Here is a 25131-nt window from a genome sequence, read left to right on the forward strand (position 1 = left end):
TACCCAACACTAATTATTAATAATAATAATAATAATAATTAATATAAACTCTCTACAACATTCTTTTAATGCAATAAACATTTATTTCAAAAATTATTATGTTTTTCTGTATTGTTTGCGCAAAATGTACAACTTCAGAACATATCCAAAGACAACAAAAAAAGGCCTAACATCAGCCTAACATTGAAAGTATTTTGCAATGGTTTTATACCAATTTCCTTATGTTTTTCTGTATTGTTTAAACAAAAAAATGTACAACTTCAGAACATATCCGAAGACAAAAAAAAGGCCTAACATCAGCCTAACATTGAAAGTATTTTCCAATGGTTTTATACCAATTTCCTTATGTTTTTCTGTATTGTTTTAACAAAATGTACAAGTTCAGAAAATATCCGAAGACTCAAAACAAAAAAATACCTAACATCAGCCTAACATTGAAAGTATTTTCCAATGGTTTTATACCAATTTCCTTATGTTTTTCTATATTGTTTAAACAAAATGTACAACTTCAGAACATATCCGAAGACACACAAAAAAGGCCTAACATCAGCCTAGCATTGAAAGTATTTTCAAATGGTTTTATACCAACTTCCTTCGGAGAGAAGATATTCTATTTTTGATGTAATACTTAACAGCTCTCCAGTCCCTATTTGATAGGGCTTGTGGTTCGGCAGAGATGCAATCCTCACAGGCCTCTTTTCCTGGAACCTGATTCATAAATATCCATCTTCTCAAGTGTCGTTCCACAGCAGCAATTTCCTCAGATGTCCAGATGCGCTTCACAACCATTTCTTTCCCGAGGTGGACATTAAAGAACATGTTATAGGTTTAAGAAGCCTAAGAGTCAGTATCATACAGTTATGAATCTCTCTCAGGTTTACCACAAGGTGAGTTTCTTTTTATTTCCTGCTTCTTTACACATACTCTCTCCAGTACAGGTTAGCTCTGAGTGTTAGCGATGCTAATGTAAACACAGACTATATTACTTCCAGAACACGTCTCACATTCATTTATCCATAGCAAGAATTGATGAGGCACTGTCAGAGAATAAATTAAATGAACTGCTAGCATGAATATATGTCATATGGTTTAAACTTTACAGTATTGTTATCAGAATTAGAAAATAAAAGGTATTTCTCATGAAATGTTTGATTTGTCAAACTGTATAAAAAAGGGATTTATTTAAACGGTCATTGCTGATTCATCACTCTGCGTTATCCTCTTTTCAACCTATTAAACAGGGAAACAATCTAACCCTCATTGTAGTCACTTTTCATCTCACCTCTCTTTTTAGCCGACTTCTGGTGTTTCGTCAGGACCTTTCTTGTACTATCTTGAAGGGATGACATGCTGGCCTCACCTTCAGACTCTTCAGTGTCTTGTATTACGGCATCTGGATAAAGAAAACATTTGATTAGAAATATATTAAAGAGAGACACGGAGACTTTAAATATGAAGTAGTTTTTTGGAAAAGTCTTTGGATCAAGATCATTGTTGGTGCTAGTTATTTGTTAACCCCATGGCAGAATTATTGTTTTCTAATAATAAGTATAGCTTGATTGATAATGTCAGATGGTCCTTTACTTATAATCAAAATATAGTAGTATCTTTATTTGGTTTGAGTTTTGATTCATTTGGTTATGGTTTCAGGTAATTCTTTCTAGAAAGTGAACATCATGGTGATGTTCACTTTCTAGAAACGGGAGGGCCCCATGAGGACAAGACTAGAAACAAGTGTGTGTGACAGGTTTATGCAACAAGTCCCATCAAGGCTAAGGTAAACGATCACCGTTTGAAACATGCTTATGCTCAAATAGTATAAACATATGCCCACAACAACTTGAGTTTAGAAACTTAAAGGTATTGCCAAAATATTTTTAAATGACTTCAAGTTAAAACCAAACGGGAGGGCCCCATGAGGACATGACTAGACACAAGTGTGTGTGACAGGTTTCTGTAACAAGTCCCATCAAGGCTAAGGTAAACGATCACCGTTTGAAACATGCTTATGCTCAAATAGTATAAACATATGCCCACAACAACTTGAGTTTAGAAACTTAAAGGTATTGCCAAAATATTTTTAAATGACTTCAAGTTCAAACCAAACGGGAGGGCCCCATGAGGACATGACTAGAAACAAGTGTGTGTGACAGGTTTCTGTAACAAGTCCCATCAAGGCTAAGGTAAACGATCACCATTTGAAACATGCTTATGCTCAAATAGTATAAACATATACCCACAACAACTTGAGTTTAGAAACTTAAAGGTATTGCCAAAATATTTTTAAATGACTTCAAGTTAAAACCAAACGGGAGGGCCCCATGAGGACAAGACTAGAAACAAGTGTGTGTGACAGGTTTCTGTAACAAGTCCCACCAAGGCTAGTCTAAAAATATGAAACCAATTCAGTTTCCTCTGTCAGATTGTTCCAAATCACCCAATTAGAAACGGGATTAAAGCTGTATCAGTAAAAGAGATCGAAAAGAAAGTTCCTGTCTTGGTATTGGGACTACATAGTGAAAGGCACAACATAATGAGATTGTGGAGACAGCTCTATATTACTGAATTACCTCGGTAGAAGAACGGTCTGTTGTGGATGTTTTGAAGGAAGTCAACTCTAAGGGGAGGCTCTCCTCCTCAACTGCCTCTGGATAATACTGCTCATTCGTCACCTGGAACTTAGATAAAACAAGAATGCACTAAGAAGATAGTAAACATTTATGTTGAGATATTCATGAGTTACCACAGTTAGCTAAATCAAAAACTGTTTCTGAAACTAGATTTGGATCAAAGCAAAGTCCTGGCATTATTCATTACTGTGGTCTTAACATATCATAAAGGGGTTGCAATGGATTGCATTAAAATTACCCCTTCAAACATGCACAGGCTCAGAGGGTGTAGAATGATGCCGACAACAACTTGAGTTTAGAGACTAAAAGGTGTTGCACAAATATTTAGAAATCACTTCAAGCTATAACCAAACGGGAGGGCCCCATGAGGACAAGACTGGAAACAAGTGTGTGCGACAGGTTTCTGTAACAAGTCCCATCAAGGCTAAGGTAAACGATCACCGTTTGAAACATGCTTATGCTCAAATAGTATAAACATATGCCCACAACAACTTGAGTTTAGAAACTTAAAGGTATTGCCAAAATATTTTTAAATGAATTCAAGTTAAAACCAAACGGGAGGGCCCCATGAGGACATGACTAGAAACAAGTGTGTGTGACAGGTTTCTGTAACAAGTCCCATCAAGGCTAAGGTAAACGATCACCGTTTGAAACATGCTTATGCTCAAATAGTATAAACATATGCCCACAACAACTTGAGTTTAGAAACTTAAAGGTATTGCCAAAATATTTTTGAATGACTTCAAGTTAAAACCAAACGGGAGGGCCCCATGAGGACAAGACTAGAAACAAGTGTGTGTGACAGGTTTCTGTAACAAGTCCCACCAAGGCTAGTCTAAAAATATGAAACCAATTCAGTTTCCTCTATCAGATCGTTCCAAATCACCCAATTAGAAATGGGATTAAAGCTGTATCAGAAAAAGAGATCGAAAAGAAAGTTCCTATCATGGTATGGGGACTACATAGTGAAAGGCACAACATAATGAGATTGTGGAGATAGCTCTATATTACTGAATTACCTCAGTAGAAGAATGGTCTGTTGTGGATGTTTTGAGGGAAGTCAACTCTAAGGGGAGGCTCTCCTCCTCAACTGCCTCTGGATAATACTGCTCATTCGTCACCTGGAACTTAGATAAAACAAGAATGCACTAAGAAGATAGTAAACATTTATGTTGAGATATTCATGAGTTACCACAGTTAGCTAAATCAAAAACTGTTTCTGAAACTAGATTTGGATCAAAGCAAAGTCCTGGCATTATTCATTACTGTGGTCTTAACATATCATAAAGGGGTTGCAATGGATTGCATTAAAATTACCCCTTCAAACATGCACAGGCTCAGAGGGTGTAGAATGATGCCGACAACAACTTGAGTTTAGAGACTAAAAGGTGTTGCACAAATATTTAGAAATCACTTCAAGCTATAACCAAACGGGAGGGCCCCATGAGGACAAGACTGGAACAAGTGTGTGCGACAGGTTTCTGTAACAAGTCCCATCAAGGCTAAGGTAAACGATCACCGTTTGAAACATGCTTATGCTCAACTAGTATAAACATATGCCCACAACAACTTGAGTTTAGAAACTTAAAGGTATTGCCAAAATATTTTTAAATGACTTCAAGTTCAAACCAAACGGGAGGGCCCCATGAGGACATGACTAGAAACAAGTGTGTGTGACAGGTTTCTGTAACAAGTCCCATCAAGGCTAAGGTAAACGATCACCGTTTGAAACATGCTTATGCTCAAATAGTATAAACATATGCCCACAACAACTTGAGTTTAGAAACTTAAAGGTATTGCCAAAATATTTTTAAATGACTTCAAGTTAAAACCAAACGGGAGGGCCCCATGAGGGCAAGACTAGAAACAAGTGTGTGTGACAGGTTTCTGTAACAAGTCCCACCAAGGCTAGTCTAAAAATATGAAACCAATTCAGTTTCCTCTATCAGATCGTTCCAAATCACCCAATTAGAAATGGGATTAAAGCTGTATCAGAAAAAGAGATCGAAAAGAAAGTTCCTGTCATGAATTACTAACAAAGCACTTATATACTAATAAAGGACTGGCTTATCTAAAGCCAGTTGAGTAGCACTTGAAATGTTTGGCTCTATGAAACCTGATGTACTTATATGATTCTGTTTTCTTCAAGTTTGTATCTTCCTGGTCGAACACACTTATTGTAAGTTGCTTTGGATAAAAGCCTCAGCTAAATGCAATGTAATATTCATGAGCTGCAAACATTAGCTAACTGAAAAGCAAGCAAGGGCATGCAAGTTGTCCGTTGAAATCTGTCAAGTTCTGCTTTTAATGAAATACATCATCAATTAAATTAAATCACTCCCCCACTTGCTCATAGAGGTAGCAGACCAAACTTATAGCAAATCTGATGAATTCTCCAATACCAGTATAGTTTGCCACATCTGAACCATCTAAAATGACTTGTTAATCGAACAACAAATTAATTAGGTACTATAATTATTTGGAGGGAAACAAAAACATGTGTTAAATCACGTGTTACTTTTGAGTTATATGTTTACCTGTTTGCGCCAAGGCCAGTCTGCATCCCCATAATTGTAGGATATTTCTTCCTCTGGGGCGATGTCTCTAAGGGCAAACAGGCAGAGATGTGGCATCCCATCAAGGACAATGGTTCTCATCTTGCAGTTGGGCGTTTTGTGGTCATCGTTTACAAGCCTACCCAGTGACTTGTCTTCAACCGATGCATCGAGACTTAAATAAATAGAGATTGAATGTTAGTAGTAGAACTTGCATACTTGGTTTGGATATAGTGTGGAGCATTGTCAGTTACATTTAAAAGAAAATCATGAAGAAAAAAAGATTAGACAGACAAGGTCAGGTTATATTAGGGCTGCACAATATTGGAAAAAACTGACATTGCGATATTTCTTTCCCCTGCGATATGAAAAAAGTACAGGAATTGAAGAAGAATATTTTATTATTATTATTTTAACAATATTTAACCGGATGAAGGATTTTAGTCACGGACTTCTGGATCGTAAGTTATCAGAGCAACAAGCTGAGCTAGCTCGGTTATCCTGCTGTGATCAGAGGCCTGAACTACGAAGCCGGTTCATCATAACCTGGATATGTTTGAGTTACCCGGCTTACCTAATCCAAAACAAACACGCTCTCGCTAAGCGGTCCTACGACGCTGGTTATCAACTCATTAAGCCAGGGTTTCTCTGTCCGGCTGAGTGCGCGTTCACATGAAAGGGGCGGGGTTAGCAACATTTGACCAATGATAAAAATGGACAAGCGTACAGACAGCGCAGCGTCATACTTCCTGAATGAAAAGTCAACTATAATATTAGACAAATATGAAGACGTTAAACTTTAAACATCCATGACTTAAACACTTTATCCAGGATAATATGGAGGACGGAACATGACTTAAGTATAAATAAATAAATAAATGTGTAAATAAATGTATGAAGAAATACAGGAATAAATAAATAAATACGTAAATAAATAAATAAATACAGGAATAAATAAATACAGGAATAAATAAATGACGAAATAAATACAGAAATAAATAAATGTTGAAATGAATACACAATTAAATAAATAAAAGAATAAATAAATAAATAAATGCATAAATAAATATGGAAATAAATACACCAATGTATAAATAAATAAATAAAAGTCGAAAATAAAACAGAACACACGTTTTTATATATCTTTCATTTATTTCTACATTTACGTGACATACATTTATTTATTTATGTGTCCGTATGCTAATGAGGTGGGCGGTCCTAACCTCAGTCTGAAGCAGGATTCGCCAATTGTTGGAGCCAGGCAGAAGCAATAGATTCGTGGCAAGTCACATCTGTACATTGTACACCCACGGCAACTCGCTAATAATGGCTTCGGCTGGAAGGGCGCTGGCAGACCTTCTGCGGGATGCGGCTAACCAGCTTGATAACTGTAAGTGACTCATGTTTAGGTCTAGTGTAAGACTGATATGACAATGTAAAAAAACTGATCTGTGTGTTAAAATGCCAATGTACAGTTTTGTACCCAATGTGGCGCTATGTTATGTTTTGTGCAGCACCAAGGACCGCTAACGCGCCAGTTTCGTCTGCTCCTCATCCGTTACATAACGGGACTCCCAGACACCCAGTGGACGGTAGGTCTTTGCATCAAACTATTTGTAATGCAAATCCGATCAGTGTACTAAGTTTATATCGCCAATGACAAGTTATTTGATTCAGTTTCTGTCCACCAGCTTGAAGGGATCATTATATGTATAGTGTGTGATGCTAATGCTAACCAACATTTCCCCCCTGGATTCTCGTTGAATCATTATTTCCTTGCACTCAATATTGCTTATCTTCTTAACTTGATCCTAGCAGAAGTTTCAAGACTGTTTGGCCCCTACATGGGAGGGAGGAGGACGGCAGGGCGGCAAACCCTTTCTGGTCCTGCACACCTGCATTCTTATACCCATTTATTCTGTTGCCTTGACGACAAGAATGCAGCCTTAGTCCCCAACCGATACGCCAAAGAAAGACTCGCTGCTGCTGGTTTAGGGGAAAAACGGCTCACATTTAAAGGTCTGTCAGTCATTAGAATGACGATTATCAAACTGCTTTTTCCTTTTCTGTGTATATTTTATGGTAAATGTACATTTGTGATATATAAATATATTGAGTTACCCTTACAATCATAACATTATCTTTATGTTAGATCTCTTATGTGTATCATCTATTTCTAGGCAGCCATACAGATTCAAATGAATTCCTCGAGTTCTTGATGGATGCCTATCCAAAACTGCGGAACGGTGGCGGTTTCGAGTTGCAAAAAATATCTGGCACTACGAGAAGTCGCCACTTGATTGTGATCCCCTGTCCCAATGAGGGTTACTATGTCAGATATTTGAAGGACCCTCAGACCCAGATTGGCCATGCTACAGTTTTCATTAGACCAATGCAAAGAACCCTGAATTTGGACCCTGTAAGTTCCTCAATTCTATAGTGGTGTAACAATTAAACATTAAAAGTAGAATCTGTGACTTACAGTAACATAATTGTTCGCTTGTGATGTAGTTTAAAACTATTTTCTTTACAGGCATGTCGATCAGAAGGCGACAACGTGTTAATTGGACCAAATCAGAAATGTGTCGTCTGTGGAGAGGAGTTCCCCTTTTCAAGAATCAAGGATCACAGCAATAACTGCATGAGGTATTACTCTCTACAGAACTAAACATCACATTCGTCAGGCACACTGCAACTGCATGTGTAGACACAAAATAACCAATAAGCATAAGGCTGTGGGATGCTGCAAATGGATGTAAAATATTTTTGACATATCAGCATATCTGAGGTTTTATAATTATGGGGCCAGATATTAGTACTTTTTGTTCCAACAATCCCTCTGTAACGCCATATTCTGCTGTCCTCTAATACATTTAAATATGAAAGATATACATTCTGGATGTTGGTTTTGAGGAAAAGTAACATTTGGTTTACTTGTCATTCTATTTATATGCCCATGTTTTTCTAGAGTGCGATATGTAATGTAAAGTAGACCGAGTAACAGAAATGACCTCTTTTTACACTTGACCATCACAGAGCAGCGGTGAGGTGCAGATTGAGTCTGAAAGGGCCTCCGGAAGTCAATTTAGATTTGAAAACACATTCACAAGAGCACAGGGAAATGAGACAACAAGGGCCAGGAACACAAGACACTCGGTGCCACCTCAGGAAATGTTGCCTTCTCCTGAGGTAGTTGACATCGATCCCACTGAGGAAAGTGGCTTCTCTGGTGTGTAACTTCCTTTATTAAGTACATCATGTATTGCAATAAGTTGTTGCTCTCTACATTTCACTTGATCCAATATTAATTTGGAAACCTTTTAAACTATTTTTAGATTGGAAAATAGCGCCAGATCCCACAGAGGCAGCAAAGATGTTTAAAGAAGACATTTTAAGCCAGCATGCAACTGGAAAATCCTTGTGTCTTACTATGGATATTGGAGACAGTGCAGAGGAAAGGGAAAGAGCAGTCCTTACTTTTTATAAGAAGGCAAATGTTGAGTGGGCGTGCCCCTTGACATGCACACTTAAGGGTAATTCGGTTACATCAAAACCTAAGATAAAAAAATGAACAAACCATATTCTCGTTAAACTGATGTCTGTAGTGTGTGTTTACATTTTTCAGGAGATCCAGCCATTGGTGATGGTGTGACTCGGCATTTCTTTGTAACCATCATGTCAAAACTTCAGGCTGGTTTTGAGATGAAGTTTGGTAAGTAAATATTTACTATGGCTGATCGCTGGGTCTCAGCCACTAAGTTATGTGTGTTTTTGTACCAGTTCCAGGCTGAAAACAGATCTGTCCCTTAACCCCAGTAAACAAAACGTATTCCTAAAACCTGATGTGATTGTAGCTGCTGTGAACATGTAGGTTTCTACAGGATCGACCAGTATCCAGTGGTGGTTTGATAATTCCTTTACTAATGCTTTGTGATAGTTGAATATCTATGTCCTTTACTTTACTGTCAATTTACTTTGACTGTTTTCCTATATTTGAAGTGCCTGGAGGAACTCTTCTTTTTGAAGGAGAACAAGATCATCTGATTCCCTCCACTTCTCATCTCCTTTTGGAGAGTGACTTCTTTGTTGTTGCTGGCCGAATGATTGGACATTCATTCCTCCATGATGGGCCATGCCTAGGAGGACTGAGCCCAGTTATCCTGCATGTGCTCTTTGGTGGATCCCCGGAAGAAGCCACAATAGATATTAAGGACTGTGTTGACCTTGATATCCGTGAGACAATCAAGTTGGTATGTTCAATTTTTTTCTAACCTATTTTATTATTCAACCGTTGGATATTATTTATTTAGCTGATCTACTTTCAGATACTGTTAACATCATGTGGGTACACTTTGCACCAGCAGGGGGTACTGAAGCATTATTAAACACCATACACTGATATATTAATTATCATTAGAACACTTACAGATGTCCTCCTTTACGATGTTTTTGGACAAAACATAGCTTTTATAGGTTACCAACTACTAACATGCTGATTATAAGTTAAACTTCTTATGATGTATCAAAGTTGAATGTTTATACAAGTATTGAGAAATGAACGAATCTTATCAAATTCATTCTACTTGCCATTATTAGCTGGAGGGAACAGCAGAATCATCATCAGAAGAAAAAAACCTCATCAATGAGTTGGCACTGTCCTGGGATTTGTCTCCAGTCACATGTGACAACAGGAGATGGCTATTTGATAAACTGATCCTCCATGCTGTGAGTATTCTGTACTTAACAGGTCATATGAATCAGACTGACTAATCACAGTTGAAGTTTTGAAGTAGGACCTAATTTTGGCATATCACATTTTAGCTTTTTTGTTAAATACATATTTCGGATGTTAATACGTGTATTAAAACAAGCTTATTGGGCTATTAGATACATCAGGCTGCTTTGCATTTCTACTGTGATGCAAATATTGTGCAGGTCCTTGGAAGAACCTCCAGACAAGTCAAGCAGTTACAAAGGGGTTTAAAAGAGACACTGATCTGGCCTCTGCTAACGGAGAGGAAAGACACGATTCCCCTTCTCTTTCCAAGGGCATCTGATTTGCAGTGCACACCACGGGTAAGTGATCTCATGCTGCTCAGTCAAATCCTTCCTCCTAACACACAGGAGTTAGAAATTGGGTTTATTTACTACTCTCAGACCTCCATTGCTTTAAGTTTATTATAACAAACATCCACCTACGCAAACATATTTTTAAATGAAATTATGCTACTTGCTCCTTAAAAGGAGCTAAACCAATATAAAACTGTATCTTTAGACTACTCTGCTACACAGCAAAACCTGCAGTTTCTTGTATGTTCTGTTTATTATTGTGCTTTCACTGGGCTCCTTTCAAAACTAAATCTGTCAGATGGTCTTGGAGAAGATAAACTGGCCCACACAGGATGAGGATGAAGACAGTGAAGTCTCTTTGGAGGATCCCTTTAGGATCACAGGATTCCTGCGCACATTTATTGAGATGGGTAAAACAACGTCTTCAAGCTTTGTTTACTGAAAGTTTGTAATTATTATAACGAAGGCTGCGCTTCCTCTGTTTTTATGTTTAACCGTGGATTTTCAGCTAACAATCCAAGGCGTAATTTAAGTAACATTATTGTTATTTAACTATTAACTGAAAGCAATTATAATAAAATGAATTTATTCTCTGTTTTATAAAGCATCTCCCCATATACTTGGGAAACTTGTGCAGTTCTGGATAGGATGGAATGTGCTTCCTAGATATGACCTGGATGTGACCGTGGTGGAGAGCAACTTCCCCAGCTCTTCCACATGCTTTCACCAGCTGAAACTTCCAGGACATTACAAAGAGTACTGTACGTTTGAAAGGGACATTCTTGCTGCTATTTGGAGCACTGAAACTGGGTTCGGAATGGTCTGAAGAGACAGACACACCTTAGTACTTGTGTAAGATTTGTTGTCTTTTGTTTGGCCGGCCAAAAGTTTATGTTTTCAGAGAGTAAAAAAAACTCAGTTAACGCCTACTCCGGCCAGTTTGTGTAACACTGAAAATATATAAAGATAAACATGCTTTCCTTGTTATTGCACATAACAAGGAAAGCATGGTTATCTTTATATATTTTCAAAGTTTTAAATTGATATTGGTTACAAAATGTTCATTAACTGTAACAAATGTATATTGCTTGATGCATTACAGTAAGTGTTGATTCACAAGCATATGGTTCAGTGCAACACATGTTTAAAATGACGACTGAACGTAATTTCATTACAATTAAAAATGTTATTGTATTAAAATCCAAATATACTGAATCTTGGTACCAGCTTCTTCATGTAACTCAGTCAAATATTGTCACCTAATCGTCCTAGTCGAAACTTTAAAAGACTACATTTCCCACAGCAACAGCCTTTTGATACACACACATTTACTGTAGTATTTCAGTCAATAAGCTAACAGTTTGTACATAGACATTCCACACATTGGACAGAGGGCCATCAGGGTCTGGAAGTCTTTCCACTTCCTGGTCAGTCAGTGAACGTTGCAGCTGAACTTCAGGGACCACAACATGAGGCTGGCGATGAGCACATGGTCCAGTCCAGTCAACTCCAAACTCAATGTCCACCTGCAATTGCAAGAGCTAAAGTTAGAGTCAACCAAAATCAAAGTTTTAGTATATATGTCAGTTAATTCATTTTATATAACCTAAAGTTTTGTATCATCCCCTAGAATTCCTGATTAATGTCCCATGAACAGCTATGAAATAATTAGAGAGAGCAGAAAGCCCTGATTTATCATTATCTTCCTTAATCGCTTGTTCTGGTTGATCACAGCATTTTAAACACTTCTATGAGGTATTCCTAAAGTGCCGATGATATGCAGAATAAAATAATTCCATCACATTCAGTTTCCTCGACAACAGGCCACTATTTGTTACATTGTGCTACTATATGCGCTTTGGAATGGACCTCCCTTGTATTATTTGTTTTAAACAGTTTGTGTAATTGCAGAAAAAGTGGGTATTAGTGTTAACATGGTTCCATGTAGGAAAGTAAAATCAAAATCAAACTATTGAATACAATCAAACCTGTATAGGCTCCTGCTGGGCCTCACGCTCATGGCGAGTCCACAGTTGCAGTGGGGACCGGTTTCCCTCGGTGCTTAGTCGGTGGCAGTTCCAGCCTTGCTGGAAAAACGGCAGGTGCTTCTGTATGTGGGGCACAAAGCACCAGTGCAGAGCATAGAGATGCACTTCACAGTCAGGATTGAGAAGGCCTTCTCTCTCTAGATTAAAAAACATTGTGTAGAACAGATCCAGCACTCCCACATAAACGTCTCTCCAGAGCCTTTCTATCCTTTTGAGGAAAAAGGAAGGAAAATATTTAGTCTGGTAAGTGAACAAGAAAAAGGAAGGAAAATATTTAGTCTGCTAAGTGAACAAAAAAAAATAACATACATGCAAAATATCACCTTTCACCTACCATAAATGGTAAGTAAATTAGAATTGAATTACATTAATTAGAAGCTAAATATTAACATTTTTGCAGATTTCAATAGGAAAATGTTCCTGATTAAGTGGCAAGTGCACAATAATGCCTCTGGAAAAAAGCTGGAAGTTGGATTTAGCAAACAACATTTTGCTTGAGCAAAGTTCATCAAACTTGGGGTGAGGTTTTTCTACTGTAAGCTTTGTTGAAACTGGATCAGGAAATATATCAGCATATTTATGCCACATTAACTGTTGTGGTTCAATATTAATGTAAGGTTCTCTTAACTGGAAAATACATTCAAAATCCAAGTTCCAACAGTAATTTGCCCAGTCATGCAACGTGCTGGGACTTCCACTAAATAGATCTTTGAAAAATATTGTTATCCTTTTTGTCAAATTATACAGTTGGTGTCATAATTATAGTGTTTTTATTATAGAAATATAACTTTTTTATTTCTATGGTTTTATCTAAAGGAAGACGAACAAAAATAAGACAACAAAATTAATAATGGCTAAAGACATATAGTTGACATTGCAATCTTTACCAAAGACTTCATTTGATAAAAGTTTGACTTGAAGTTTAAGGTACCTTTGATTATGGACACTCCTGCCAGCAATGTGTGAATTCCTGTTCTCTCCTCGGTTTGCCACCATGTAGCGTGCAACGTCAACATTTTCTCCACCTTTATCTGACCTCACACGTGATGGCACACCGTAGACATTGGCGGCTTCCAAAAAGCTTCTTAAAACTGTTGCTGCCCGATTGTTGGTGGCAGCACTCAAGTACACGATGAGAAGACTAAAGCCGTCAATACCACCATGCACAACAAAACGCCACCTAAAGGGATATGTATAGGCACACATTAAGGTCAATCCACTAACGTATGTACAGACATTTACACATTTAAAAGGCCTTATCTTACTAAAAGTTCTGATTACAAAACATAAATCATCTTACATTTTGATAGTAAAACTAATTTGCATGCAGAGGAATTTGGTGCAATTAATAATTTGATACATTTCATTCATATTTTATTTATATTTCTTCTTGCAGTGTTTTAACTTGTTTTTATGTCTACAGAATATTGTATGTTGAATTGTTAGAGGAGACTGAGACTTCAGATTTTCATTACCAACCAATAAAAAAAAGCTATCATGCATATGACAATAAAGCCTTTGAATCTTGAAGTCTGGTTTGCATTGAAGCTGATTGATTATAACACTTTAGATGGGCCCATCTTTTGTAACTGTAGTGAAGTGGATGTTTGAGCAATGCTTGAGAGTGTTAATGATTATACTATACCTAATCAGTTTGTGATTGCCGTCGATGTGCCATAAACTGTTCGGTGTTCGGTGCTGGTACAAAGTACTTCTGCGCCTTCTTGGGTTCAGCTGCAGAGTGCGAATCAAAACTCCACCTTGATCAACGCGCCGCATGGATTCCTGGACACGCTGTCCTATTATATTCGGGAAAATGCAGAGATATGGTGTACTGCAACATGAAAAGTAAAGCATTCCTAAATATGCCAGAATAATGTGATTAATTATCAAGTAGTAAAAAAAAAAACACTGCATGGAGGATTATTATAATAATAACAATCCCTTACTTTGTATGCGTATCCCTCGTGCATTCAGGTGCCCCACCATCATTTTGTATCCAGAGTTGGGATGATGCTGCAGAATTTGGGTAACAGTTTCATCCAAACTGTTGTCATCTAACATAGTTAATAGATCTTGGACCCTGATCATCAAAAATAACGAAACAATAGTAAGTCACAATAAACTATAGTCACCTTTCGCAATGTACAATCAAAGCACATCAGAATGAGTGTGTTGCTCTGTACCAGGGGTCACCAACCTTTTTTAGGGTGAGGGCTACTTAAAAAAAATAAAACAAGTCGGGGGCTACTTTTACTCCTCTTTTTTTGTTTTTTGCAGTGTATATATTTAGCACATTTTAACGTTAATATGCTTACCTTTAACCTTTGTGTGCTGTTTGGGTCTGTGGGACCCGTTTTCAGTGTTTACTAAAAGAACATGTTTGCAATCTAATTATTTTAACCTGCTTTATTTGGGGTGGACGGACCTCAGCTCCTCTAGGGGGGTCCGGGGGCGTGCTCCCCCAGGAAGATGTTTTTTAAAATGTTGAAGTGAAATGCTGGTGCACTCTGGTGTATACATAAATTCTGGTGAATTTGTGGATACAGCTTTCAACACTCATACTAAAGGGAGCTTTATACTTTTCAATAATCCAATCATCTTTAAAATATGATCACAACCAATAACAAATCATTTAAATTGGTTTATTCTTATCTTATGTTACCTAGTTAGCATTCTTTCTTTCTATTTATGCATATTTTACTAATCACTCCCTTTTTAAACAGTTTTTTGTTTTTTTTACTGTCCTATAGTACACATTGGAATGATTTCTTAATTTATCTATATTAAATAGATAAAGGTGTGCTCTCCCAGCTCTCTCGCTCGCTCTCTCTCATCCCCCTCCCTCCCTCCCTCCCTAGCTCGCTCTCTCTCTCCCTCTGTCTCGCTCGTTCACAGAGACTGTGTGCTCCTCCGTGGCGATGACGGCTTGCGTTAAAAAATAATAATACACATATTTGTAAAGTGGGGGGACACAAACGGGATTTCGAAAAGAGCGGGGGACATGTCCCCCCTGTACCCAGTGGAAATTACGCCATGCGTGTGTGTGCGTCAAGTGCAATAAATATATATGCAAGTTGCAACACACAGAGTAAATCTCTGCCCCTCATGTGCTGTGTAGGCTGGCACGACTAGGCTGTTCAATGGGGCTGATGTGTTATGTAGATTCTGCCAGAAGGAAAATCAGCAGGGAGGTGCCACATTGCTTTTCTTCCCGACTGCAACTCTGGACCCGCAAATCAAGCAAGAACGTGATTGGTCGATATTCATTGTGGGGGTGGCGGGAGGAGGGGTGTTAGATAGATATAGAGTTATATTAAGTAGATAGAGTTCGCTATGATTTAGGTTTCGTTTATGCATAGGGTAGATTCTTTTAATTACATTTCCTTTTTTGTTTTGTGTATTTTATACATGGACTTGCTTGGCGAGCTATTTTTAGTAGTGATGGGATTTATGGCTCTTTGAAGGGAGCCGGATCTGATGGCTCCGTTCCTTTCAAAGAGCCGTTCAAAAGAGCCGTTTTTTTTGGCGGGGTTACTTGGTTTGTCTGTGAAATAATCACCAGGATAATGATTGACTGTATTGCCAGACCTAATGTCAATAATCTGCTTTGTAAACACGACACAAGGTGGCGCCATATCCATGTCATTCATGTCCGTGAATGTACTACTTTGAATTTACCCTCCGTATGTGTTAAGTAAATAAAGTTGCCTTGCCTTGAATGAAATTCACGCAACTCTTAATATATATACTGTGTTTTTAAGTGGCGATGGAGATCATTTGTTGGCCCTGCTTTAAAGGATATTTTGCCTTTACAAATGGTGCGCTTTTTTGGTTGAAGTGCATCAAAATGCTGCTGCGTTTTCGCGTTTGGCTCATTTTCCATCCGAAAAACACGTCGTCTACCTGTCCTGTAGCCTACCACTTGTTATGACTTCTCTCTCTCGCGTATTCCGTTAAGACCCACCCCATCTCACTCCTCCTGCTGAAACCTACTAATCAGAGTAGGGGCGGGTCTTCACAGAATACGTTTGGGGAACAAAATCAAGCTTTTTAACAGGCGAGTGGATTTTGGCAGGCAGTGAGTGCGGACTAACAATTGAACGATAACAAGAACGGCTCTCACCAAGTACGACTCGGTTCCCCTCGTTCATACCAAAGAGCCGTTCAAAAGAATCGGCTCGTTCGCGACCGACACATCACTAATTTTTAGAACATGCCCCGCGGGCGACTCACGTTGCCCCTGCGGGGGACTAAGTGCCCGCGGGCACCGTGTTGGCTACCCCTGCTCTGTACTAACCTGCATTGAAAGATGTAGGTGTCATCTGAAACAAATTAGCTGCTCTCTTAAACCTCATTACTATTATTAGGCCTAAATCATGTCTGAGGTAATGGTACCTTTGCTTTGTATACAAAGCATGTTTGTATCTTTGCCACGACACATGTCTATCTGATGTATTGGTTTCAACATGGTTTCAACATATAAATTGCCTATTAACATTTTAATAAATCTGTGAACAGTCTATAAACAAGTAGGCTGATTTGGATGGAGAAAATGTAGGCTAATGAAATGTTATCATTACTAAACACAAGTTAATGCGTCTAACAAATGTGCACATTGATATAGCCTACACCAAAACAATAAAAGTAAGGAAAACCAGACAAAAATCGTGAAAGAATGCGGATTAAACCTACCGTATCCCGTTCTGTGTCATCCTCCGACTAATTGTTCTTTCGCACACCCCGAACACCTGCGCGATGTCCCCAGCGGTGTGCCCCCAACGAAGATGTGCTTCAATAACGTTTCGGGGCAACATGTAAGATGGACGCCCAAGGGTCGCCTCCTCTGTTTCCGAGAGGATTTCAAGTTGGCGGGCAACCTCTTGAAGACTCTCAAACACAGCTGGGTTAACATCCACATCCATGTCGAGCTGAGCCAAGTCCTCTATACATCGTTCCACACGAAACTGGACATAATCTTTTGGTTCTCCGTTCTCTAAATGGTCCGCTAATGATCGTAAATGATCTCCAATGGCTCTTAAACCAATATCCATAAATAAACCTTACAACTGTGGATAAACCATGGATGTATAAAGATAAGGGCTAAACAGTAAAGCTCCTGCATTCGAATCAGCGCGGTTAGCCAGGCGTTAGTAGTAGAGCCCTCTGCCAGAAATGATCACACACTCCTGTAACCAATCCTGCTTCAGACTGAGGTTAGGACCGCCCACCTCATTAGCATACGGACACATGAATAAATAAATAAATAAATGTATGTCGCGTAAATGTAGAAATATATGAAAGATATATAATAATGTGTGTTCTGTTTTATTTTTCGACTTTTATTTATTTATTTATACATTGGTGTATTTATTTCCATATTTATTTATGCATTTATTTATTTATTTATTCTTTTATTTATTTATTTGTGTATTCATTTCAACATTTATTTATTTCTGTATTTATTTCGTCATTTATTTATTCCTGTATTTATTTATTCCTGTATTTATTTATTTATTTATTCCTGTATTTCTTCATACATTTATTTACACATTTATTTATTTATTTATTTATTTATACTTAAGTCATGTTCCGTCCTCCATAGGATAAAAGCCACATAGCTGCACCTGCAAGGTGAATACAGCTGGTAACAGAACAAGTGTTTGAATGCGTACATTAACAGGTTTATGATATCACTGCCTGTCTAAGACACGAGTGGATCTGACTTTAATTACAATTGTCTCGAGTGTTTCGTCAACTTAATGTGTTGCTTAAAATAATACTTCTGCATACAGTATGTGACACTGTGAGTGTTGCACGGCCAGATACGGCTCAGCTGACTCAGATAAGGAAATATATGATACATTATGATGATGTGATATGCCGCGGACTGTAGTACTGTACTTAATGTTACTCTGATCCGGTTACTTATGTTGTGGCAGATATTTAAGTAAGCTTTCTTAACACTAATGTTATAATAGTCAGATTGCTCTGAAGATGGGAGGTGATATTCTATTAATGTTCACGTTCACACAGTCGGGGATTTTTGCCGGCCGTCTTTCCTGCAAAGGCAGCTTTTCTGTATTTCCTTTCTCCTGTAATATGACTTGATCGCTTTAACCTCCGCACAACGAGCTCTGATTGGTCAGCAGGCAGTGCTTTCACCGAGTTGATCTCCTAGCCTGGAACCTAACCTGGTCCGCAGCTGTCAGCATAAGTTACCATGGAGATCTAGCCCGATAAGAAGAGAACCAGCGTCGTAGGACCGGAAACCCCGAGTTTCCCCTGAAGTTAGCTCGCTAAGCAAAAATCCGGCTTCGTAGTACAGGCCTCTGATCAAGAATGACTGTGATTGGTGGTTTGCTGTGCATGCAGAGCCTGCATGTCACTCACTCAAGTACCCCTGAAATGAGAGCACCGCGAGGTTTCCTTTTGTAGCAAGCAGCAAAAATAATTGTAACATGACGTGTTTGAGTTAATTTGCCTACTTAATATTGCACGTCCTGCGATGTGAATATCGCGCATGCGCATAACGCGATTATCGTCACGACACGATATATCGTGCAGCCCTAGATTCTATTATTGATTATTCTTATGTGAGATTCTAACAAGAGCAGTGCATTTTTACAACAGCAAACAATAGCATTTATTATAACTTACCACAAACATTTCCCATCCCATTTCAGATCAAACAGGAACGTTGCTTCTGTGTCACTGTAGTTTTTGGTGTTGACATCATCCTGGTTGTAAAGTTTGCCCCGGTACTCAAGCACAAACTCTCCTTTTGTGAAAACTTTAGCAGCAAACACACCTCGACCTTTAAAGTAAGAAGAACTCTTTATTACATGATTCACTTAAACATATTTTTAGTTTGAAGCCATTATATTGCAAGTTAAAAAAAGGGAGATCTCAATGTGAATTGAGGTCAAATCTCAAGAGTTAACTTTAATGGTATTGAAGACAACTTTGGAGAAAAGGGCAAGAACCCCTCAGTCTTCTTTCCCCTTTCTATCAATAAGCCAATTCAAGTAATTCACAGCACTACAAAACTAAGATTTGCTCTTCTCCAACATGGTTTTCCATGCAAAATTATCCAAAAGACTAAGAGCAGCAATAGACAACGCAGGAGACAACAGTGTGACATGCCAATGTACAAGTAGCACCTTCTTATGTTTGTAAAATAAAGAATATGTCTGTGTTAATCCATATCTAACCCAGCTAGAGCAGAATGAAATCAGATTAAACATTTATTTGAATACTAATAATTATTAATAAACTACAGCCATGTGGGAAGTTCGGATGCAAGGTTTACATATTCACCTGTTTCTGAGACACACGACATTAAAAATGATTACCAAAAAAAGTTGTATTTAAATATACAGGACTGTCTCAGAAAATTAGAATATTGTGATAAAGTTCTTTATTTTCTGTAATGCAATTAAAAAAACAAAAATGTCATACATTCTGGATTCATTACAAATCAACTGAAATATTGCAAGCCTTTTATTATTTTAATATTGCTGATTATGGCATACAGCTTAAGAAAACTCAAATATCCTATCTCTAAATATTAGAATATCATGAAAAAGTATACTAGTAGGGTGTTCAACGAATCACTTGAATCGTCTAATTAACTCGAAACACCTGCAAGGGTTTCCTGAGCCTTGAAAAACACTCAGCTTGGTTCAGTAAACTAAATCACAAGTATGGGGAAGACTGCTGATCTGACTGCTGTCCAGAGGACCGTCATTGACACCCTCCATCAGGAGGGTAAGACACAAAAAGAAATTTCTCAAAGAGCAAGCTGTTCACAGAGTGCAGTTTCAAAGCACATCCACAAAAAGTCTGTTGGAAGGGGGAAATGTGGCAGGAAACGCTGCACAACCAAGAGAGATGACCGCAGCCTTAACAGCATTGTGAAGAAGAGTCGCTTCCAGAATTTGGGGGAGCTTCAAAGACAGTGGACTGAAGCTGGAGTCCAGGTATCAAAAGTCACTGTTCACAGACGTGTCCGGGAAATGGGCTACAATTGCTGTATTCCCATGGTCAAGCCACTTCTGAACTCAAGACAACGGAAGAGGCGTCTGACTTGGGCTAAGGAAAAGAAGCACTGGACAGTTGCACAGTGGTCCAAAGTCCTCTTTTCAGACGAAAGCAAGTTTTGTATTTCATTTGGAAGTCAAGGCGCCAGAGTCTGGAGAAAGGCTGGAGAGGAGCAAAATCCAAGTTGCTTGAAATCCAGTGTGAAGTTCCCACAGTCAGCGATGGTTTGGGAAGCCATGTCAGCTGCTGGTGTTGGTCCACTGTGTTTCATCAAGCCCAGAGTAAATGCAGCTGTGTACCAAGAGATTTTAGAGCACTACATGCTTCCGTCTGCTGAAAAGCTCTATGGAGATGAGGAATTCATTTTCCAGCATGATCTGGCACCTGCCCACAGTGCCAAAACCACCAGTAACTGGTGTACTGACCATGGCATTACTGTCCTCGATTGGCCTGCAAATTCCCCTGACCTGAACCCCATAGAGAATATGTGGGGTATTGTGAAGAAGAAGCTGAAAGACACCAGACCAAACAATGCTAATGAGCTAAAGGCCGCTATTGAAGCATCCTGGGCATCCATAACACCTCAGCAATGCCACAGGCTGATTGCCTCCATGCCACGCCGCATTGATGCAGTAATCCGTGCAAAAGGATTCCCAACCAAGTACTGAGTGCATTAATGGACATTTTCAAATTGTGTTTTGCTGTTATAAATCTTTTTTTTTTACTTGGTCTGAGGAACTATTCTAATTTTTTGAGATAGGATTTTTGAGTTTTCTTAAGCTGTATGCCATAATCAGCAATATTAAAATAATAAAAGGCTTGCAATATTTCAGTTGATTTGTAATGAATCCAGAATGTATGACATTTTTGTTTTTTTAATTGCATTACAGAAAATAAAGAACTTTATCACAATATTCTAATTTTCTGAGACAGTCCTGTAGAGGGATATGTTTAAATCACAACAACTGTTGTAAAAAAATGAAGACTACAAAATAATAAATAATAACCCAATTGTCCCTATAGATGCTTATATATTATGTATTCAGACTAATAACTTTTTGACTAAAACAGTTATTGGGGTAACTATTTGTATTATTATACATGAACATGCTCAACTTCCATGTGGCCCATTGATATGATGCCCAGCCTGACCTTTGTGGAGATGTCTAACAGGCATATGGTGTTTCTTTTGTTTTAAAAACGTGCGTTATACTTTTGTAAGTGGCTTATTACAAAACCTTGAAGTATTGGATTTATCGATGAAGGAATGTTTAGAAAATGTTACCAAATATAACAACATTTGCTTTTTAATAATTGCATAGATTTTTGATTTAAATTATAATACTGCCAGTAAGAAGTAACTTTTTGGAGTTAAAATGAACAAAGGAAGCAATGTTGGGATTATGAATTAAGATATTGTGATTTAATTTGCACTATTTGCTTGTGTTCATTTAAAAACATACAACATTGTAAGCACTTACCTTTAAACTGGTCGATAAAATTATTAATCACACCCTGATCTGCACAGCAGTGTCAGTAAGTTCATTTATTCTGAGGTTTAATACTAACCATTGTCACATAACTTATTGAAGCCAATAATATTCCAACTTAATTTATTAAGAAAAGTAATAGCTAGCTAACGTCCTCTTGCTAAAAAAGGTAAAATATCCATTTATTTACACCACTTTTACAGAGAGAAGTGCCACATGACAGCCATAAGTGCACTAAAAGTTTTCGCTTGTACTGCATGATGTCCTGAGAAACTCCCTCTTGAGCTTCTCAACAGGGCATTCAAGCAGTTATTTTTCTGCAGCATCATTTGAATTGCATTGGTGCAAGTTTTATTTTGAGATTTTAAACATGCATTTATTTATATATATATATTTAAAAAAAAAAACATATACAGTATAAAAATATATATACATTATATTTATGGGGCTCTGAGACCAACTAGAGCAGATGCTCACATAATGCTCACATAAAGCACAGTTGAAGCCTTAAATCTCCTCCCCTTCTCCCTCCGATGCCATAACGAGTTCTTCCCTCAACTCACTTTCGCGGGTGTGCGCTGTGCCCCTCCCCCTCCCTCCTTCACGAAGATGCCCGAACCAATAACTAGTGATGGCAAAATGAAGCTTTGAATGAAGCGTCGAACCACTTGGACAATTGTGTCGGAAATAGGTTCATTTCTCGAAGCTTCAGTTACAGCGACCTCTCCTGGCGAAGTGCAAGGCTGCAGTGGGTTTAACGCATCTTTCCCTTGAAAAATATTCAATACACACACACACACTAAGACTGAATATCATGTTCTATTTGCAATTAAAGATTGATAATAGTGTGTATTGGGTTATTGAGAAGAGACTCGAGAGTGCTTGACATTTATTTGGGCGGAGAGGGCCTTTTATCAGTTATTAAAGTATTACAATTAAAAGTTTAACTATTCCGAGCTTTGAACCAGCTGCGCGGAGGATATCACCGCATCCTAGCCACCGGCTCTATCCACTGGGCTATCAATTCCTTAGACCATCGAATTGTTTTTATATTACTCATTGTCTTTTTGTTCACAACTTCTCCACATTTCGAAGTGTTTCACGAGCCAGAACGACCTATTTATCTTCCTGGCTTGCTCTATAATGATCCAATTAAAATACAATGCCAACAACAACAACTCAACAGCAACAATGCAAACTACGACAACAACCCACACATTGCGCATTGTTTAGAGTGGTTATAAAGTGTTGAAGCGCTCAAATGTGAAACTGTTTCAACCTGTCACCTGTCAGAATCGAGACGAGGCAGTGCATTGAATCACCTGATTGGACGGCGAACCAGTGAGTTGATTCATTCAGGAAATGAAGCAGTTGCTGGTTCGGACGTCACATGTCACGTGATTTGAAGCAGTTGCTGCTTCGGACGTCACATGTCACGTGATTTGAAGCAAGCTTCGAAGCACTGCTTCTATGGAATAGGAAGTCCAGGGTTGAAGCTCCGTTCGAAGCTTCAGTGTTAAACTGCCATCACTACCAATAACACAAGCTTAGCTTACTTCACCGTCAGGTCACTTACTCCGAATACAAGTGATTAAAAACCACGCCGTATTTAACAGTGAATAACGCATAGAATATACAGATAATGTCATGCAAAATTAAGTTTCGTTTTCGAGGCGAGACAAATCCTTTCATTCACAGGAGTTGCCGGAAATAAAACCTCTCCTGCCCACCGCAGCCTAACGTCAAAGCCTCACCGACCAAATATAAACTTACCGTTTTCACTCACGGTAAAACGAGGCACCACAATATTTTCGTTTCCCCCTTAGTTAACTCCGTGAAAACTGATGCTATCTAACTAAAACGTGTTTTAAACCTGGTTTAAACACAGATTGAGGCGGCAGCATTACAGACACTGATTGGACGAAAAAAACAAGAGGATCTTTACTTCAGTTCTTCAATTTACGTAAAAACAAGACTTTACACCACGTGTCTACATGCACACCTCTCATCCCCCGAGCTGCAAACGCTTTAACTGACAGGACTCAGGATCAACGGTGTACTGTAAGGTAGCTTCTAGCTTCATGTTGAACAGTCAACATTTTCCAGAGAGCTTTCTTTGAAATCACCAGCTAACGCTAAAAAACATTACATTTAGATTGTATGACAAAGTGTTTATTTAATATCTCTGGCTAGCTATAGCTACTTGCTAACGGTTTAGCTTACCCCGCGATTCAAAGTAATGTCAACGTAGCTGTAATTTATGCTTTGCTTACATGTTCGCATAACTTGGAAGTTTACTGACATTTACATACCTTGTTTACCTGGCTCAAGTGGTGGATCTGGGGTTGTTGTGTGAGCCACCACTTGAGAATTGTCGTATTTTTTAAGAAAAAATGTTCTTATGTCCATCTTCAAAAACTCTGAGTCCGACTGACAGTCTAAACATTGTCACAGGATAGGTACCTGTCAGCCAATAAGACACGTTTATTTCCATGCAACTCTCTGGTTGGTCTGGTGTCTTGCCTCTGTTGCATTCACTGAACACGGGAAATTACATTTCTGCCCTCCTCTCATGATGAGGTTCAGGTAAAGCACGGTTAATATATTATATTATTGAGGGAGAATTGTCCGGGGCTACAGAAATAACATTCGGGGCTTTGGTCCTGTATAATAACGTCATATTAAATGCAGTCATTTGGTCTTTAGCAAGAGCTTGTGAGAGCAGTGCATTCATCGGTGTTCGTTTTAATGCTGCCAGTTTGTTGACGGCCTGTGTGTTGATGGGACTTCTCATGCTCCCTAAATGTTTCCCCTGCCTTTTGCCAGTTCTTAAATCCTCCTTTCACAAAATTCCCATCCCTGATCTTGTCTGCAATGAAACAGAAGAAGTACACCGCATTATCACTTTCTCTTATTATTTAGTGAAGCTTTTTATTAACTGCTTACACTAAAATGCTGACTCAAAAATAGTAACTCAAAATAAAACTTTTGTATTGATTTGTTTAGTGAATTTGTTGGCGTTGCAGTTACAACTCTCCGCCAACAGATGGGGGTGCTGCAGCCCCCTCAGCACCCCCCCTTCCCGCGTCCCTGAGTCACCCCTTGTTGTTAAATACCAACCATGTGCAATATATTTTTAATTACATTTTCGTAGAGCTTTGACTTTTTCAGTTGAATAAATATTACAACTCTAGATGGTTTTGTTCAGCATTGCCAGCTTGACTGTTGAGCTTTATGTTGTGCCCAGCATTCTCCTGTCCTGTGCTCTGAAATAAAAATGTGGATAAGCATAAAA

At 38.4% G+C, this 25131-nt stretch overlaps 3 protein-coding genes across 8 annotated transcripts; 1 reads left to right on the forward strand and 2 right to left on the reverse strand.

Moving 5' to 3' along the window:
* Positions 1–1660: 1660 nt before the first annotated feature.
* LOC307042864 (N-lysine methyltransferase KMT5A-like) lies at positions 1661–24249 on the reverse strand (the record flags this gene model as incomplete). Its single annotated transcript, XM_079687029.1, has 6 exons — positions 24149–24249; positions 18964–19120; positions 5168–5360; positions 3650–3757; positions 2571–2678; positions 1661–1693 (listed from the first exon to the last, which is right to left on the reverse strand). Exons 1-6 carry the CDS (start codon positions 24243–24245, stop codon positions 1661–1663), a joined length of 696 nt encoding a protein of 231 aa, XP_079543155.1. The 5' UTR covers positions 24246–24249.
* On the forward strand, positions 6387–11374 carry LOC307043051 (G2/M phase-specific E3 ubiquitin-protein ligase-like). Of its 5 annotated transcripts, none has more exons than XM_079687262.1 (10): positions 6387–7604; positions 7719–7831; positions 8222–8414; positions 8521–8718; positions 8811–8897; positions 9185–9435; positions 9782–9910; positions 10121–10261; positions 10554–10665; positions 10861–11374. In XM_079687262.1, exons 3-10 carry the CDS (start codon positions 8357–8359, stop codon positions 11079–11081), a joined length of 1197 nt encoding a protein of 398 aa, XP_079543388.1. In that variant the 5' UTR covers positions 6387–7604; positions 7719–7831; positions 8222–8356; the 3' UTR covers positions 11082–11374. The 5 variants fall into 5 exon arrangements, with proteins under 5 accessions (XP_079543388.1, XP_079543387.1, XP_079543386.1 ...); XM_079687261.1 differs by having other exon boundaries at positions 6387–7204; positions 7366–7831; XM_079687260.1 differs by having other exon boundaries at positions 6387–7831.
* LOC307043053 (uncharacterized protein) lies at positions 11508–17591 on the reverse strand. Of its 2 annotated transcripts, none has more exons than XM_079687270.1 (5): positions 16999–17591; positions 13949–14102; positions 13235–13483; positions 12244–12511; positions 11508–11781 (listed from the first exon to the last, which is right to left on the reverse strand). In XM_079687270.1, exons 2-5 carry the CDS (start codon positions 14080–14082, stop codon positions 11584–11586), a joined length of 849 nt encoding a protein of 282 aa, XP_079543396.1. In that variant the 5' UTR covers positions 14083–14102; positions 16999–17591; the 3' UTR covers positions 11508–11583. The 2 variants fall into 2 exon arrangements, with proteins under 2 accessions (XP_079543396.1, XP_079543395.1); XM_079687269.1 differs by lacking the exon at positions 16999–17591 and adding an exon at positions 14253–14381.
* Positions 24250–25131: the final 882 nt, after the last annotated feature.

The sequence above is a fragment of the Notothenia rossii genome, assembly GCF_949606895.1.
Source record: "Notothenia rossii genome assembly, chromosome: 6".
In the NCBI taxonomy this organism is placed as follows: domain Eukaryota; kingdom Metazoa; phylum Chordata; class Actinopteri; order Perciformes; family Nototheniidae; genus Notothenia; species Notothenia rossii.

Bases quoted from the DNA above. Each gene is read 5' to 3' on its own strand.
- LOC307043051 (XM_079687260.1), top strand. From the start codon at position 8,357: ATGTTGCCTTCTCCTGAGGTAGTTGACATCGATCCCACTGAGGAAAGT. The intron at 10,262-10,553 runs GTAAGTGATCTC...TAAATCTGTCAG, and splicing joins ATTTGCAGTGCACACCACGG to ATGGTCTTGGAGAAGATAAA. The intron at 10,666-10,860 runs GTAAAACAACGT...TGTTTTATAAAG, and splicing joins GCGCACATTTATTGAGATGG to CATCTCCCCATATACTTGGG.
- LOC307043053 (XM_079687269.1), bottom strand. From the start codon at position 14,367: ATGTTAGATGACAACAGTTTGGATGAAACTGTTACCCAAATTCTGCAG. The intron at 12,512-13,234 runs GTACCTTAAACT...TTTCCTCAAAAG, and splicing joins AGGAGTGTCCATAATCAAAG to GATAGAAAGGCTCTGGAGAG. The intron at 11,782-12,243 runs GTTTGATTGTAT...TTGCAATTGCAG, and splicing joins CCCAGCAGGAGCCTATACAG to GTGGACATTGAGTTTGGAGT.